General features: G+C 37.2%; 1 protein-coding gene across 1 annotated transcript in view; it reads right to left on the bottom strand.

Moving 5' to 3' along the window:
- Positions 1-15,492, bottom strand: part of LOC123310142 (neuronal acetylcholine receptor subunit alpha-5-like) — a 91,958-nt gene that overhangs the window by 31,335 nt on the left and 45,131 nt on the right. The window contains exons 4-6 of the mRNA XM_044893543.1: positions 10,917-11,139; positions 5,242-5,410; positions 5,032-5,184 (exon numbers count right to left, since the gene is read on the bottom strand). Of these exons, the coding sequence (XP_044749478.1) occupies positions 5,032-5,184; positions 5,242-5,410; positions 10,917-11,139 (545 nt within the window). The remainder of the gene's footprint in view (positions 1-5,031; positions 5,185-5,241; positions 5,411-10,916; positions 11,140-15,492) is intronic.

Raw genomic sequence — 15,492 nt, forward strand, 5'->3', positions numbered from 1 at the left:
AAAAATTACATCATTTCCGTCAGAAGGAGTATTCCCTATTATCTAGGAGTTAAGCTGGATTCCTCGTTGAATTTCGAAGCCCATTCGGATAATTTGCATCTGAAGTTAAAACCTAGGAATAATATCCTGCATTTTAGCTCAGGGGTGCTCAGACTTCAATATTATCAGAATCCAGATCGACTTTGAGAAACGCGAGTATATGTAATGTTGTGTAAGTTATTTATACAGAGTGAGTCTTTGACTCGTACAAATATTTAAACAGTAGATTCTTGAGGTCCAGAGAAACACTTTTTTCCTATACCATTTTTTCCGATTCATCCCTGATAAAAAGATATAGCTATTTTAAGTTTTCATAATGAGCCTTGCCACCCCTGGAAAAACAAAATTTCCTTCAGCTAAATCTGTGACACTACACATCTGTGGATCTTTTAAACAGAGTTGTATTCAACCGAAGTACCCAATTTTCAAATTTCACAGATAGGTTCTTTTTAATTTTTCAACATCAAATAACTCGAAAACGGCGCATTATACGAGAAAATATGAAGCATACTTTGATTTTACAGAACGTTCAAATATTCATTAGATAGCGTCGAAATTAGTTTCAAGAGTTGGGTTTTCTGAATTTCTGGTATTTTTATGGTACGTGATGATCATGATGAGAAAACTTAAAGACGTAGGTGATATCTTGTGTTCGAGAAAGATTAATCAAATAAATGAAAAACAATATTCCGAAATTCATTTCATTCGATAGAATCGTTTGTGAGATAGAACTATAGATAACATTTTTTTATGGTTTTTGAACAGCCTGTATTTTATGAACCGAGCCGATTCGGTAAAAATGGTACTAGAAATAAGTGTTTCTTTTTTACCTCAAAAATCTACTGTTAAAATATTTGTACGAGTCAAAGACTGACCCTATAGATCAAAATCGGCTTATTTTATATGAGATCGACTTAAAAATCTCACACTTCATTTTTTGCTGATGGAAGTAGTCTTTGAACGGCAGCCCTAGCTCTGGGGTTTTCGACTGCTGAATATTTTTGCCCTAGCGTTTGGGTTAATATGGCTCATGCACAATTAAACCTTTCCATGAAAATTAGAATTAGAACTATTACAGTTATGAATTCTTGAAATAAATTTCAATGCTTCTCTGATTCATTTTCAATTCTGACCTATATTCCAGACAAAACGATTTTAAGAGGAGGTACTTTCTCGCCATCCGTAAAGGGCGTAAAGGGGGAAAGACTACCAGAATGTGGTAACAATGTGGAACATTTGAATGATAAGTAAAAGTTACGGATATCACAATAGTTTCCACATTCGTGGAAAGATGGCTATTCTAAGAGCTGGCAACATTTACGAGCAAGAATTTTAGGAAGGCTGATTCTGACAGCTGGGAGACGTTATGTCTCTATTGCGCAACGCTCCTTTATAGGTAAAAAATATGAAGTTGCAGTCAATTTAGGAAGATACATTTTTGTTGCATCTACTTCGGAAATTGAGAATATGAATTTTTTTGGGCAGACGTTTTGGCCGTTGCTGAATGCCTGGCCTTTCGATGAAGAAAATAGTTAAATTTCAAACCATTTCAGGAAGGCGGAAATTTTGATATTATATTATTCAGATATTCAAGAGTAAAACATGAAATTGGCAGACATTAATTCGGTTGCTGAAAGAAGGCAGACGCACTCAAAGATTCAAAATTAAAAAAACGGCACTGGCGATGGGAATGATCGCAAAAGATTCAAGAAATCATTTCGGAAAGGCTGAAACTTTGCTATTTCAATATTTAGATTTTCTAGGGTCAACCTGTCAACCATGAAATTATCAGACACCATGCAATTCGGTTGCTAGAAGGTTGCAGACGCCCTCAAAGTTTCAAAATACGTATACTCCCAATAAACACACACACGTGTATTATACGTTTATATGTGGTGGGGGGCGTTGATTCGAGGTTACTCGTTGAATTTTGTAAAGTTATTTCGAAACCTAAATTCCACCATAGATTGATTTCACATATAATCAACGTTTATGATCAAGCTGGTTACTGAATCCACTAACATGAAACGTTGTTATTTTAGTGCACCCTCAACGTGTATTCAATAGGAAGTGAGAAACATTGAATTAACATTGAATACGATACCATTCAACAACTCGTTACTGTAGTCACCAATATGTAACGTTTCTTTAACGTACTTCCTCAACGTATATTCAATAGGAAATAAATAACATTACATCAACCTTGTATACGAAATCATTCAACAACTCGTTACTGTAGTCACCAATATGTGACGTTTCTTTAGCGTACTTTCTCAACGTATATTCAATAGGAAATAAATAACATTGCATCAACGTTGTAGACGAAATCATTCAACAACTCGTTACTGCAGTCACGAATATGAAACGTGGATATGTGGTGTTTTCTCAAAGTATATTCTATTAAAAGCAACGAACATCCCCTTCTTGTAGCCACTATTACAGAACGTTTCCTTGTCTTGCCAAGTAAAAAAAAAGAGTGTCCTGTATTTGGCATTGTAAGAGCAATAGCGATCACTTTTTTATAATGGATTGAGTATGTTCTACCAGTTACCATTAGTTATGAGATCTGATTATAATTTGAATCAATTCAAGAGACTGATAATGGTAATAAAGAATATTTATCGAGCGGATGACTGATGTTGGAGATATATTGTAAATATGATGTTATGAACTTTGTAGCCTTAAGCTAATGGAACATTCACTACTACTACAATAAAAACTATAGGGTGCAGTGGTCTCGTTGGCAGCGATGTAGGGTAGGACGCCAGAAGTAGCAGGTTCGAATCCCGGCGGTGATGGATGTTTGCGGTTGTCTCGATGAACCTAGTGTGGGAAAAGATATAATGTTGGCTAATGGGAACTATTACAAGACTAGTGGATGCTGGGCAGAAAAAAAATAAATATTTATTTTAGAATCAACATTTGAATTTCGTATTGTAGCAACGTTATTTCAATCGAATGGCAACGTTATATTCTCGTAGAATTTCCATTCCAAAAAGATTGTCCGCTACGTTACTGTACCACTAGAACGAAACGTATTTCCTAACGACATTTTGCCGGTTTCTCAACGTAGCGTTACTTGAAGAACTCAACGTTACTTCCACGTATCTGTGTTTATTGGGCTACGTTATTGGTAAGAACACTTGAGAAGTGAATGATCGCAGAAGAGTCGAGAAGTAACTACTCGTATTAGTCGTATTCCAGGAATGCTGCAATTTTAATATTTAAGCCGGTAAATCTACATAATTGGGTAGATACTCCGTTTCGGCAAATGCACCTCATCGAATCGAAAAATCACACACTTCTGTCTGGCTTCTTCTAGAAACCGAATTGAAGTCAATTTCATGGTACACTCTGAAATATCTAAATAATATAATATACAAATTTGAGCCTTCCTGAAATGGTTTCTACACTATTTTCCGATCATTCACTTCGCAAGTGCTTGTCGGATAACGTAGTAGGTACCAACCGAATTAATGTCTTCCAATTTGATGTTTTACTATTGAATATCTGAATTATGTAATATTAAAATTGCAGCCTTTCTGAAATGATTTTGAAATTTCACTATTTTCTTCATAAAAATGGCGTCTGCCAGGAATTCAGCAACGGTCAAAACGTCTGCCCAAAAAAATCATATTCTCGTATCCTTTGAAGGAGCGATGCGCACCAGAGAACGCAACGTCTCCCAGCTGGCAGAGGTGACGTTTTCTGTTCGAGTGAGTCTAAGGAATCGTATAGTTTTCAATATATGATTTTCAATCAGCCTTCCTAAAATACTAGTTCTTTCGACGTTGCTAACTCTCGTACTAGGCTGAGTATATGACTCGATGAATGTTTTTGTTGGCGAGCTGTAGTTTCTTCAGCAACAGGAGCCCGCTACTTGAGCATCCTGCCACCGACGTCCCGCATGGTGTCATGCCCAGCACCGGCTCCAGACAAGCTCTGGTGACTTTTTCCGAGGATTCTAGTACTAGCTACTCATGGTTTTTTTAAGGAAAGGATAAAGTGGATACAAGGAAGATACATACCTTCGTGAAAGTAAGTACTCACCTGTTTGCTGGTCTCGGCTTCGTCGCCGTAGTTGCCAATTTTCTCCGCTCTGGATTGTTACTGTTATCCATATTATTATTATTGGATATTACTATCCATTCTAGATTATAATCAACAATAATATTCAAACCACGTTCTTATTTCAATCGTAAAATCTAGCGGATTTCGAAAAGAATCAATAACTAAAAATTCAATTTTACGTGGGTACTAATTTTCGAGCGAAAGGTCAAATATTTTGGAGGCAAGTACTTTTCGTCCGCATACACTTTCGGTCCGCAACCTCTGTTCTTTTGGCTGTTCGTTACTATGAGGATATTAATACTAGAAAGAGGGGCGATTGAATCAATTTTGTGAATACAGAATTTGATAAAAACATAAGTGCCCGTGACAAATTTGACAACATTTGGTGTTGTCAAATTAAGTCTTTACGGAATCGGATAGATTTCACTCGGAAATTATGAGAGTGTTTTGAATATTACTGTTCACTAATTATAATCAAGAATGGATAGTGATAGTGATAGCGATATGGATATCAATAGCACTACTCCATAACTGACGGAATTCACAAATACGGCGACCTACTCACCTTCATAAAGGTATGTGAGGTCGGAGAAAAAATATAATATGCACCTCGCCAAAAAACTGTCTGAATTGTATCTCCTGCTTGCTGGCCTCGGCTATCAATTTACACGCTCGACTATAATAGACAATTTTTCGACCTTGGTGCTTAGATAACTATTATCGCCTTCTTGGTCCCATATAATGTTTTCTAGTTTCTAAGGAAAAAATTTTTAAATTTAAATTAAATAGCAAACCACCAAAATTCATTCGAAAGACCGCACACGTTTTTTCACAAGGAATCACCCCTTCAATTAAATCCTGTATGTACGGTTTGGCAATTGATTACAGAAAGCAGTCCTGGTGAGATTTATGATCACCTACCAATAAGGGGAATATGCAGACCCATAGCAGGAATTTTCTGCGTGAAGTACAGCAGGAACAAGCAAATCAGCACAGCCACACACCCATTCAGAACTAGTTTCTCGCCAGCATTGGGTGGAAGCCAGAATGCAGATAGGATGAGGACCAGAATAGCTAAAACAAATTTTCACATTATTCGGTTTGTTGAATTGATCGATGCTGGGTACTCACCGAAAGCTGGTGTTATGATGATCGCCTTATACGAAGGGGATCTTCTAGCAATAGTGATATTCGCTGCTATATACGGATAAGGTTCTTCGCAACATGGATAATAGGAGGTGCCTTTTTCCATACTAGCACTCAATAATTCCCATTCTGTACTGTCAATCGTAAGGTCCTTCTGCATAAAGAGGTTGTTATTCAATATGTAGAAGATGAAATCTAACAAATATTGAAAGAATTGTGAATTTAAATGAATGATTACGAGGATGTATTGATATCTAGTTAGCCTAGACCAGTTCCATGCATAAAAAAATATTGCGTTACCACAGCAACGAACAATAATTCATTAGAAGTGTCAGTGTGAAGTTTGAGGTCAAAAAAGTAAACCAGAGTCACGCAATAAATTAAAAGGAAGAAGATGTCCACCGAAATTGTGGAAATCGAAAAATTGTATTGAGCCATCATCAAGTACCTTTATTTAAAAGGATTAAGAGTTAAGCAGATTTACGAAGATATGCTTTATAACCTTGGTTCTTAGTATCGTATGCGATCGTGAAAAATTGGACTGCAAGCTTCAAAAGAGATAAATTTTTTATTGAAGATGATGGCCGATCGGGAAGGCCAGTTTCTGTGTCAGTCCCCGAAAATATGATGCAGTTCATGACATGATTTTATCAGACCGTCGAATTGGGCTAAAACGGATATCTGAAGCACTGAATATTTCATACGAACCTCGTTCATCATATAGTTCACGTCAATTTGGATATGAGAAAATTGCTGCAAAATTTGACCAAAAGCGTGCAAGGGTAGAAGCATCGCGTTCGATCTGTGCTCGATTTGAAAACGATGTAGACTTCTTAAACCGAATTGTTACTATGGATGAGACTTGGGTACATTTCTACGATCCAGAAACAAAGCAACAATCGATGGAATGGCGACACTCTGGTTCTCCAAGACCTAAGAAGTTTCGTGTCCAAAAATCTGCTGAAAAAGTTCTTGCTTAAGTTTTTTGGGATTTTCATGGAGTAATCATGATTGATTTTTTGGATAAGCGTAGAACAATAACCGGAGATTACTATTCAACATTACTGACCACTCTTCGGGAAAAAACTCAAGAGAAAAAAACGCGGAAAGCTATCCAAAGGTGCTTTGCTTTTGTAGGACAACGACCCTGCACACAAATCTCATGTTGCCATGCAAAAAATTCGTGATTTAGGGTTTGAAATACTAGAACACCCCCCTTATTCACCAGATTCGACTCCATCCGACTATCATCTCTTTCCTCAACTTGTGACGAGGCAGATTTTCGCTCCGCCAAAAAAGGAAATTTCTTCACCGATACTTTCATAATAGGACCTGAAAACCGAAATATTTTGAAAGAAAACCGTTATATTATCATAGGGGTTCTTTACCGATTGATAGTTTGACATTGTTTTCCACCGATCAGTCCCATATTTGTAGCAGAGACCGTATGTCTTTTGTTTTCAGAATTCATATATTTTATAATTCTTTCCGTTCAATCGTACTTTTTTCTGAGTCGAAAAAGGTCTTTCAACTTGTTCCGTTTTTCTTTCTTTTCGGTTGTTTCTGTCTCTTTCCGAGCCGGTTGACTAACCGAACAATTTGAGGGCATCAAATGAAGAGATGAGTTACCCATAGTGGGGCAAATTTTCCGCGGAGAGGGGTACTTCTTCGACGCCCGGCGCTGAAGGTCAAGAGCGAGTTAGTTGAGATCTAGATGCCAAGGAAATTGTGTAAGGTGTTTTACCGTGCAGTACAGTTAGAATTACGACAAGTTTGAAAGTTTAAGGCAAGTCACTTGTAGCGTTATTGTTCCTTTCGTAGTGCATACCTGAGAGGATATCTTCGCTATTTTCCACTTTCTTTAGTCCGTTGGACTGGCTGAAAATACCTACCTACCGTTTAAACTTGAACTTGAACTAGTTATTGTAGGCTGTGTAGTGCCGGTTTCCGCGACCGTTCGACCGCCGTCCGACCTGCTGTCCGACTGGCAGCCATTTTGAGGGTCACAGAATGAAAGAGAGAGAGAGAGAGGGACGAGTGAACTGCAATTGGACTGAGACTAGCCACCGTACTGATTTCCGCCGACAGAGGGAGTGACTTGCCAGGATTTCAAAATTTAACCATATTTACCGTCTATTTCAAGCGTATTCTCCTGGAGAGACCGTATTTCATCAGCCACCCGCCGCCGACCAGGCCACCGGTTAACATCAACATTTATTATTGCTTGTACATTTCTGTATATAATTTAGTCCAATAGGAATAAAGAACTGAACGTTTATTTTGTTGCCAGTTATTTTTGCTAGTCCTTAAATCAGTTAGAGCTAGATTTTCGTCAGAAGACGTAGGTACTCTTTTTGAACGATTAAAACCCGTCAGAAAGCAGAGACCAAGAAGACCTCCTTTACGCGGAGGCAAGCAATACAATAATAATATAACCGGTGTGATTACGATGAAAATTTTCAAGGAAAAATTCATTCATATGCATTCCACCCGCTGATATGTATATGAAGAAGGGCTAATTTGTCATCGTCAGGAAAACGGATCATTCTACCAAACAAGAGTAAATACGGACCATAATTTCGTCAGAGCAACACAACTCCTTCTCCGATGGAAAATGCTGGGAATTGACGAATCCTAATTGAATACTAGAAGTAGCTTCTGAGTATTAAGTGAAACTTGAGCGTCATCTAGTATGCAACGAGATCCGGTTCTTACACGCATGTTGCCTCTAATAAGCAAGCCAGCATAATGAATTAGAGGAAATAGGGTACATATGCCATTGTCTTCTAGTTGGGAACCGGTGGGGAAAGCCTCTGCAGGTTCTTAAAGATGGGAAAAAAATCATTAGGTGTGCATACTCGATAATGTCAGATTAAGATACTCTATATGCTCTACATATCTCTGATAATAAATTCATGTTAATCTGACAGTTTGAGTGTTGGGGCGTTACTCTTACATACTCGAGCGTGTCAGATTTTCATGCAGATGGTTAATCTCGGTGTTGTAGACGTGTTGACCAATTAACCTGACAGTTTGAAGATGATAACAAGGCATTTTTTTTAATATTTCCCTTCCTGTACCTCTAATCGTTTCTGTATTCATTATAAATGTCGTAGGTGATAAAATTCTATAAAAGTTTTGATTGAAGCAATTTTGCCTACACTTAACGGTTTTCGAGTTAGAGGGCGATAAGGGCGAGGAGCTTAGTCACACATGCGAAAAGCCAAGGTCGATGTAGAAACCCAGTCTAATGTAAATTCATCGCCATTTATCTCGAAAACGTGCAAACGTAGAAAAAATTGCTTCGAACAAAATTTGTAGAAAATGTTATGCCCTAAAACTTTTATAATGACTGCGAAAACAGTTTAAGGCCCAGGAGAGGAGATAATTAAAAAAAACTGATTTTTGTTACTTTTATGGCTAATAGTTGGGGAGCCGATGATGCTAAATCGGGATTTATTCGAGCGTCATGGAGACCTAGTGGATTTTAAAGATTAGATGGTAGAAAGAAAAAGAGGTTCTATGATGTATACACTTTCAGCGGTGGGGAAAGCGTCTGGAGGGTCTCAAAGATGTAAAAAAAAAATCGTCAGGTGTACATACTCGAGCGTGTCAGATTGACATACTGTACAGGGTGGGCAAAATTCGTTGTCTACTGAGGAGATCTCGAGAACTATAGCAGCTAGAAGAAAACGGATGATACATTCTGGATCTCTTTTTTCATGACTAATCCAAATCTGAATACAGAATCGGCCTATCATTTTTAGATTTCGAGTTATAAACAAAAATTGGGATTTTTACGATTCCGAAAAGTTAAACCTTCTTAGGCACTTCATACGTGGAATATACTGACAAAAGATTTTTTTCCAATTCAAAAATAACAAATTCCATGAAAGTTCATTAAAAAAAATGACTTAATGATTCCAAATGAAAAAATATTTTGAGTTCATCAGTAGATTCTACGTAAAAAGTGCCTGTAGAAGGTTAAAGTTTTAGATTTGTAACGCCAAAGACAAAAAAGTTATGAGAACTTTGCGAAATTGTCAAACTCAAAAACGAAGTATCCTAGGAGGCTGCGGTTTTCACCATTCTTTGTTTCTCCGAAAATGGGCTCGGAAATGTGTCATCCGTTTTCTTCTAGCTGCTATAGTTGTCGAGATCCTATCAGTAGACAACGAATTTTGCCCATCCTGTATATGCCGTACGTTTCTCTGATAATGAATTCATGCTTATCTGACAATTTGCGCGGTGGGACTGGCTGTACGGAAAAGTTGAAAATGGTTAAAAAAAAAATTTCCAGCGTGTCAGATTTTTGGAGGATATGTTAATTGGACCCAAAGGAAGCTACTTTTCACGGGACTGACAATTTGGACGTGACGCAAGGTCACAGCGGTCCTTTGAAAATGTAAAAAAAAAATCTTTACTTGTACATACTCGAGCGTGTCAGATTTTTATACAAATGGTTAATCTCGGTGTTGTAGACGTGTTGACCCACGTGTTGACACTAATCAGGGGGTCTTTCTTAATCTGACACTTTGAAGATGATAAAAATGCTTTTTTTTCGAATATTCCCCTGCCTTTACCTCTAATCGTTTTTGTATTCATTATGAAAGTTGTAGATAATAAAATTCTACACAACTTTTGTCTGAAGCAATTTTACATACTCTTAACCGTTCTGGAGTTAGAGGGCGATAAGGGCGAGGAGTTTAGCCACACATGCGAAAGGGAAAGGTCAATGTAGAATCCCAGTCTAATCTACATTCATCCAATTGTCAAAATGACAAGGTATTTGTGACATTTATGGCCAATTTTTATGGTTTCGGCTTGCTGTAACTGTCAGATTATATTTTTTCCGTTATTCTTGAATCATTAGCTTCAAAATAAGAAAAAACACCACAGAGCTCGGGAATGTACACGTGACGTTTTATTTTCAGCCTTGGCGCCGTCCCACACATTTTCGTCAAATTGTCAGATTATGAGAATATATACTTTTCAACATGTAATTAACCACATATATCTTAATCTGACACGCTTGAGTATGTTCAATGGTCGTTTTTTTACTATTCTGATAGGCTTTCCTAGATAATTTCCCCTATATACAGGTCTAATTTTTGGTAGAGGTACTCTACAGGGTCCAAGGTGTCGCACCTTATATTAATCTGACACGCTCGAGTAAATTCCGAATTTTTCTCTTGGGCTCCCTAACTATAAGGAAAAACATGGAATGACGGTAAACTGCAATTTTTAACAGGTGTTACAGAATTACTCTGTAACTAAATGCCATGTGCTAACGAGATCGCTTTCTTAGGTCTACAGACGAGCAACCTAGTTGACAACTTGGTTGTCAACAAGACATGTTGACAACCAAGTTGAACGTCTGTGGGTTGGTTGGTGGTTGATATTCCTTCAACCTCGTATGGTTAACAAGCTCGTTGACAACATAGTTGTCAACTAAGTAGCTCGTCTGTGGGCCGCTTTAGTTCTTAGGAACTCTGCGTGAAACCACCATATGCTACAGATCGAAAGGAGAATATCAACTTAGGAATAGCTCCTTGGAAACCCTAATTATAGTTCATTATGTAAATTCTTAGTGATTCAGAAACAACATATATTCAATTCTCAATTGTATACCTAAAATAATGTACTTGATTTTATTTTACCTCAATCTCTGCTGTATTGTTATACAGTTCCAAATCTATGTGGTCTCCACTGTAGGTCCAGGATCCGAATTTCAAGGAACATGTATGAATATCGAATGGCCAATATAGCAAGTTCAGGTCGCATAGCACCGTGAACTGACAAGGAGGCACCCAAAGGACCTCTCCATTAGGATAAACCAGGAAATGAGTATTAGCGTAGTGTCCTACTGCTGAGGAAACTGCACTGAAAATGCATATTATTAAAATTGAGTATACTTATTGTCTGTCAACGAACACAAAGTATTAAAAGAATTAGTTCTCAAATATGTGGGAAGATATTATGTTAGTACAGTGTTGACAGCTAAAAAAAATTAGGCCGGCCTTTGCGGATGCCCTTTAAAAAGTTATGGAGAAATAAATATTGGATGTCCTCAAAATTTTGTACAAAGACATAAGACAAATGGAACCTCGTAATATTCAATTTTTTTTATATCAACCAGGATTTCATATAGAGCACCCTGTATATTAATGTATTTTCGAATGTATTTTGTAATTCTACTAGTAGATTTCGAGTTATTCACCCTTAAAAAAAATTACACATGAAGACTTCTGAGAAACTGTTCATTTCACAGGAGCGCCATAATGTCCTCAGATATGTCTTATGAAATTAGTTAGGATTTTTAATGTTATTTAGTAGGTAACATTGAGTTCTGATATAGGTACAGGAGGTTCAAATGAGACTTGTCAAACAATCGACTGCGGGATCAAATATATTCGAAAGACGAACAAGGCTCTCCCATATATCTATTATATTCTATATCGATAATGGGACTTCGAAAATTGAAGCCAGCCCGTGGCCGGAATCGACTTCCGCGCATGAGCAGAAATATTAAGAATAAAAATACCTGATTAGCTCTGTCTCTTTCTGATACATCGTTTTATGAACTGACAGGAGTGAAATGATTTTACTTCAGAACCATTCGAATATTTTCGAACTTAACCTATCAATATATTGATGAATGTTCAAACTCAGGTTTGCATTACGTAGTAATTTATATTTCATCGTTGATTTCTAATAATAAGAAGTCAAAATTCATGAAACTTCATCATTTTGCAGCACTAGACGCTCGGATTCATAACAATCTATTATTTCCACAGAAAAACTTCGGAGTGCGGAGATTAACAAAAGTGATGTTGAATCAACAAAATTGTAGGACTGTGAATACATTTTTCTATAGTATATCCAAATCCAAGAGGCCAGTGGTAAACATTACAGCATGCAGTGATCACGCGTCAAGAACGTGATAACGCAGAGGTGTACTAATAAATTGAATTCCGAGAGCGTTATATTTTAAAACTTTTTGAGTGTTCCAGTTCCGGTGAAAAATATGTATGCTTATCTACGAGTCTCAGTAATGAACAATTAATCTAAAGTTCTCACTTTAATAAATACTATGTATATAAATGTGTAACAATATTTTTTTTGTAAAAGTGACTACCCCGTAGTGTCGTCAGAAGATGCAGAACTTTCCTCTAAGTTGACGATGACTGTTGTTATATCATCCATGATATTATCCAGTTTCCACATGTCTACCTCAACTTTTTGTTTGACATGTTTCACGCACTTTCTCCATCTTTCGGAAGTAACCCGTGAGAGAGCCTCTTGAAAAAGATTTTGGACGTCAGCCATTTTAAATGTGGTGTTTTTATTTGCCACAAAATTCTTGACATCGGCCCAAATCAATTCAATAGGGTTCAGTTCGCAGTGGTAGGGCGGTAATCTAAGTACAGTAATATTTTGGGCCTTTGCGGTTTCATCCACGATGTATTTTTCAAAGTTTTCTTTGTTCTGCCTGACTATCTGCAACTATTGCGCTTTTATGAGGTCAGGGGTGAAATCAATATTTTTCTCCCTCAACCATTGTTGGATATCACTCTTTCTGAATTGTGAATTAGGAATTTTTTCCATTTTCCTTGAATTGTAAGGAGCATTATCTAAAACTACTATAGAATTTTCCTCCAATTTAGGAAGTATACCCTCGACCACTTTTCGAAGGACTGACCATCCATTTCTTCATGGTAGTCACCAGTTTTTTTGGATTGGAAAGTCCAGAGTCCTCCAGTTAAAAAACCAGTGTCACTGCCAATATGACACGCTATAATTCTTTGCCCTTTGCCTGGAAAAATATATTCACTTCATTTGAAAAAGAATGTTGAAATTGTTTTCCACCTAAAAGGTACTTACATCAAGTTTCACAAAACTTTGATTGCTCGATCAACGATTTGGCATTCGATTTCCCGAAGGAAATCATTGAAACTTTCACATTTCCGAATATATTGGAGGAGTAGCAGTTGAGAATCATCAAATGGGGGTGTATAGATAATTATTTGGTGCAAGAATGATATTCAGAATGCTTATGACCAACTTATCGACTGAAAACTAATTGACGTTCATCCGTCAATCGATCGTTGATTCTCTGATCAAGCTTTATGAAACCGAGGGTTAAACTCAAAATTCAAGACCTACCCAGACGGATTTTTAATCCAGTAGATAATCCAGCAAGTAACGCTTGCCGAGAAGATGTAACTGTTTTATCGGTCCACACTTTGGATTTAGTATGACCGGCATTTACCCAAGTTTCATCCAAGCAGTAAATCTTCCTGTTTTCATCACGGAAGGTCCTAATTTTTGTGAGATAGTTTCTTCTCCAACATTTAATGTCGTCACGGTTCATTAAAAAACTGTTGCGTTTGCGACGTCCATATTTGAAATTAAGTTTTTTCAATATTATAGAGAAGGTACTCTTCTTAAAATTTGGCAGGTTCGAGTCTTCATTAACTATTTTTAATACTTTCTCTATAGTCGGGTGTTCATTTCTGAAGAAAAACTCGTGAACTTTTCGCCGTATTACATTTTTATCGAAATCTGATAAGGACTCCCATTTGGTGGTCCGATTTTGATTTGTTGCCGGCTGTGATAGAACACCGGAATTTATGTATTCGGAAATAATTCTCCTAACACTTCGAGCTCTAATGCCAAGTCTCTCAGCAACTCGGAGTTCTACGTCCTTTAAACACATTCCTGCATTTTGAATAATCTCAATTTTATAAGTATTCAAAATCATATCTTTTATCTCGGCACTGAAGTGTCGTTTCAGACGTCTCTTTTTTGGAGGACTTAAGTCAACACGCGATTCCTCAGCAGTATCAGTACTTGACATTATCTTAAATGCTTGTAACTTGAATAACTTGCTACAACTATAAACCAATTTACGAAAGAAAAAGCAATGAATGATCTCTGCAGTTCTGCACAACAATTCGCATACAATCAATGAATCAAACGTAATGCGGTTCTGCATTACTCCCACCTGCAAACATGGCGTTCCTGAAGCTTTGACCAATAAGAGAAGTACCTTAAATAATATCACGCGTTAGTCAGTTTGTTTACGCTGGCCTCTCGGATTTGGATAGACTATAGGTTGTTCACTATCATATATTATCTGCATTGTATCTATAGTCTATCCAAATCCGAGAGGCCAGCGTAAACAAACTGACTAACGCGTGATCTTATTTAAGGTACTCCTCTTATTGGTCAAAGCTTCAGGAACGCCATGTTTGCAGGTGGGAGTAATGCAGAACCGCATTACGTTTGATTCATTGATTGTATGCGAATTGTTGTGCAGAACTGCAGAGATCATTCATTGCTTTTTCTTTCGTAAATTGGTTTATAGTTGTAGCAAGTTATTCAAGTTACAAGCATTTAAGATAATGTCAAGTACTGATACTGCTGAGGAATCGCGTGTTGACTTAAGTCCTCCAAAAAAGAGACGTATATAAGATATGATTTTGAATACTTTTAAAATTGAGATTATTCAAAATGCAGGAATGTGTTTAAAGGACGTAGAACTCCGAGTTGCTGAGAGACTTGGCATTGGAGCTCGAAGTGTTAGGAGAATTATTTCCGAATACATAAATTCCGGTGTTCTATCACAGCAGGCAACAAATCAAAATCGGACCACCAAATGGGAGTCCTTATCAGATTTCGATAAAAATGTAATACGGCGAAAAGTTCACGAGTTTTTCTTCAGAAATGAACACCCGACTATAGAGAAAGTATTAAAAATAGTTAATGAAGACTCGAACTTGCCAAATTTTAAGAAGAGTACCTTCTCTATAATATTGAAAAAACTTAATTTCAAATATGGACGTCGCCAACGCAACAGTTTTTTAATGAACCGTGACGACATTAAATGTTGGAGAAGAAACTATCTCACGAAAATTAGGACCTTCCGTGATGAAAACAGGAAGATTTACTGCTTGGATGAAACTTGGGTAAATGCCGGTCATACTAAATCCAAAGTGTGGACCGATGAAACAGTTACATCTTCTCGGCAAGCGTTACTTGCTGGATTATCTACTGGATTAAAAATCCGTATGGGAAGGTCTTGAATTTTGAGTTTAACCCTCGGTTTCATAAAGCTTGACGATTGACGGATGAACGTCAATTAGTTTTCAGTCGAAAAGTTGGTCATAAGCATTCTGAATATCATTCTTGCACCAAATAATTATCTATACACGCCCATTTGATGATTCTCAA

The sequence above is a fragment of the Coccinella septempunctata genome, chromosome 3, assembly GCF_907165205.1.
Source record: "Coccinella septempunctata chromosome 3, icCocSept1.1, whole genome shotgun sequence".
Lineage (NCBI taxonomy): Eukaryota > Metazoa > Arthropoda > Insecta > Coleoptera > Coccinellidae > Coccinella > Coccinella septempunctata.